The sequence below is a fragment of the Drosophila hydei genome, unplaced genomic scaffold, assembly GCF_003285905.1.
Source record: "Drosophila hydei strain 15085-1641.00,03,60 unplaced genomic scaffold, DhydRS2 tig00000009-arrow-arrow-pilon, whole genome shotgun sequence".
In the NCBI taxonomy this organism is placed as follows: domain Eukaryota; kingdom Metazoa; phylum Arthropoda; class Insecta; order Diptera; family Drosophilidae; genus Drosophila; species Drosophila hydei.
The window spans coordinates 42,534-45,523 of record NW_022045645.1 but is presented as its reverse complement, the minus strand read 5'-3'; the positions used below and the strand labels follow the sequence as shown (position 1 = coordinate 45,523).

At 46.9% G+C, this 2,990-nt stretch overlaps 1 protein-coding gene across 1 annotated transcript; it reads left to right on the top strand.

The window, feature by feature from the left end:
• Positions 1-405: 405 nt before the first annotated feature.
• On the top strand, positions 406-1,060 carry LOC115483756 (the record flags this gene model as incomplete). Its single annotated transcript, XM_030226003.1, has 1 exon — positions 406-1,060. A coding segment is annotated over one exon (655 nt), but the record flags the coding sequence as incomplete, so codon positions are not given.
• Between the last annotated feature and the right edge of the window lie 1,930 nt (positions 1,061-2,990).

Genomic DNA, 2,990 nt, shown 5'->3' with positions numbered 1-2,990 from the left:
TTTTGCCACTATAAAATAAGTGCTGCAAATATGTATATAAAACATGTAACAGGCATTCCCATAACTACGCATCGGGCACCTTGACAACAGCTAATAAACACGACTATAATAAGCAGCTGGCAAATGACAGAAAACAAGAAAACTTTCAGTAGATTCTCTAGTCAAATGCGATGCAGTACAGTTGGCTGCCGCAGGAACGACGCCAGTGGGAGGATACGCGAGAAGCCGCCGTTGGTGATATCGCTGCAGCGCTATGCCGGCTGCAGGCTAATGCCAACAAAAGCGGCTGAGCAGCAGCGGCAAGAAAGCCAGAAGCAACGTAGCTAAGCGAAGAGCAGGTGCGCCTGGGCGGCGAGGAGCTAACTGCGTCGCTTTGCCGGACGCAATCTCTGTGCCACGGAGCAGGAGCAATGCCGTAAGGAGACCGGCTGCAGCAGCAGCAGAAGAGCAATTGGCGAAAGAACGAGCGCAAGAGGAGAGCATTGCAGTGCAGCGCGAGGAGCAGCTTAGGCAGAAGCAACGCATTGAGAAGGCGCAACAGCTGCTGGAACAACTGCGGCCGGGTCCACGTGAGCTGCACTGTGCCAAGCTGCAAAGCGAGGTGCTGCGCGGTATCATTGCTCAGCGGCAGCTGCAGACACAGTTTGCGGCAGCCAACGAGCAGCAGAGCAAGCGCTGGACAGACGCATCTACAGCGAACAGGTGTTCAACGGGCTGGAGGAGGCGCAGTTGCGCCAACAACAGCGAAGCCAGCAGCTGGGCGAGCACAAGCGCGAGCTGCTCAAATCCATCGAGCAGCGTCAGCTGGAACGCAACGCCGAGAAAGCTGAGCAGCAGGGAACTGGAACGTCTGGAGCGACAACGCAATCAGCTGCAAGTGAAGCAGCAGCTGGATAAGGAGCGCACGGAGCAGGCTGCCAAGGTGCAGCCAGAGACGCCATACGCCTTGGCATCGTTGGAGTCAGCTGAGACACCAACGGAAGCAGCAGCAGCTGCTGGACAAGGTGGACTGGCGCTATGTGAGGTGCACAACGAGGCCAAAGCCAGGCTGACAACCTGAAGATCGATCTGGCCAAGCAGCGCGTACAGCGGCGACTGCAGCGCAACGCTCAGCTGGCACAGCAGCTAGCACCTCGGCTGCACTACAGCGCCAGCGAGGATCAGCGACGCCACGAGCGACAGCTGGCAGAAATGCGACGTGCGCATAGTGTGGAGCAGCAGGAACATCGCCAGCGGCGAGAGCAGTCCAAAGCGCAGCGCCTGGCCACGCAGCAAGTCGAAACAGCAGCACGCCGAGGCCGCCAAGCAGCAGGCGAAGCTCGAGCACAGCGACGATGTGGCTAGGCGATTGGAAAACGAACGCATTCACGGTGCAGTTCAAGCGGCAGCAGCGCCAGGAGCAACTGCGACGCCAACACGAGCTGCGCGCCCAGCTAGACAAGCAGGAACAGCAGAGGCGCGACGAGCAGGCACGTCCGGCCACAAACTACAATCGATTGGCGCAGCTGGAATGCCTGCGCGAAGATGCTCGCTTCGTGGACTAACGCACAACCGACTGATGGTCGAGGCGCAGACCAGGGGCTGTCCCCTGCAGCCCTTCATGCGCGTCCTGGCGCAGTACAAGAGCGCGAATCGCATTGGCGCCGAGGTGCGTGTGCCAAGGCATCTGATTACCAAGTTGACCATGGGTCGACGCACCAAAGGCGACAGCCCAGCGGCGAAGCAACAGAGCACGAGTGAGGAGGACGAGTACAACAAAAGAATCGCGGAGACCCTCAAGAAAATTGAAGCTCTCGTTTTGGAAGACGCCAAACCGAAAGACGAGATCAAGAACAAACTTGAGGAAGCTTTACAAAATAGTTCGGAACAAGCTTAATAATGGCAAATTAATATAAAGAAATTATGAAGCCAACTTAAGATATTTTAGAATTATAGATATTTATATACCCTGGCGAAATGTTGTATAAAATTGATAAAGTCTTTTGATATAGATAATGTTTGCAGTTCTATAGGAAATATATAAATATACAAAAATATATAAATATATAAATATTTAAATATATAAATATATAAATATATAAATATATAAATATATAATATATAAATATATAAATATATAAATATTTAAATATATAAATAAATAAATATATGTATAATAATAATAAAAAATAATAATAATTTCATTTGATAGAGTATTTAAAACTCGATAATCGTATCCCTCCTCATTTGCATTTGCAGGAGTCATTTACCACTAAAATTCTGTTTGCAAATTGACACTGAAATAAAATATCAACTAATTTAGCGAATACTTTTGGATTGAATTCCCCATTTCGACGACCTCAGCGGGCAGTTGTTCGAGTTCAAAGTAAGCCAAGTATCAATTTCCCGTGTCCAGGTTCCATTTGCATTACTCATGGCCTCCAATGCACTTGTGGTAATCGGAATCGAATACCAACATTCTCGCTCTCTCTCGAAGTTACGTTAGGTGACTCGCGTATATTTATGGGGCATGTTTTGGTGGATGCCACAAAGTGTTTTTCTTTTTCTTTTCCTTTTAGTTTTAGTTGGTGAAAGGCACTTTGGGCAGTTGCATGCGAGATTGTCATCAAATATTTGCGCCAGCAAGTGGATAAATTACTGTAATTTACATTTGCCACTTGCCACAAGCTTGATAATTTATGTGGAACAATCAGATGAAGCATGGTAAGTGCTTGAAAACAAAATATTACTTCAATTAACGTGCGACTGCTAACAAATTCTATATTGCAGCTGTGCAGTGTTGAATGCGGCATTCATCGATAATTATTGATCTACTCTGAGTTATCGATCATAAATGTTTTTAAAATAAGTTTTAGAATTGCAACAATAAAAGCATTTCTTTACAGGGTATTTACAAAATGCGAATCTATATTTTTATACACAAAACATTCGCTTTTTTTTATAAAATAAAATATAAAAATTGGATTTTTATTATTCCCACAGGAGAAAAA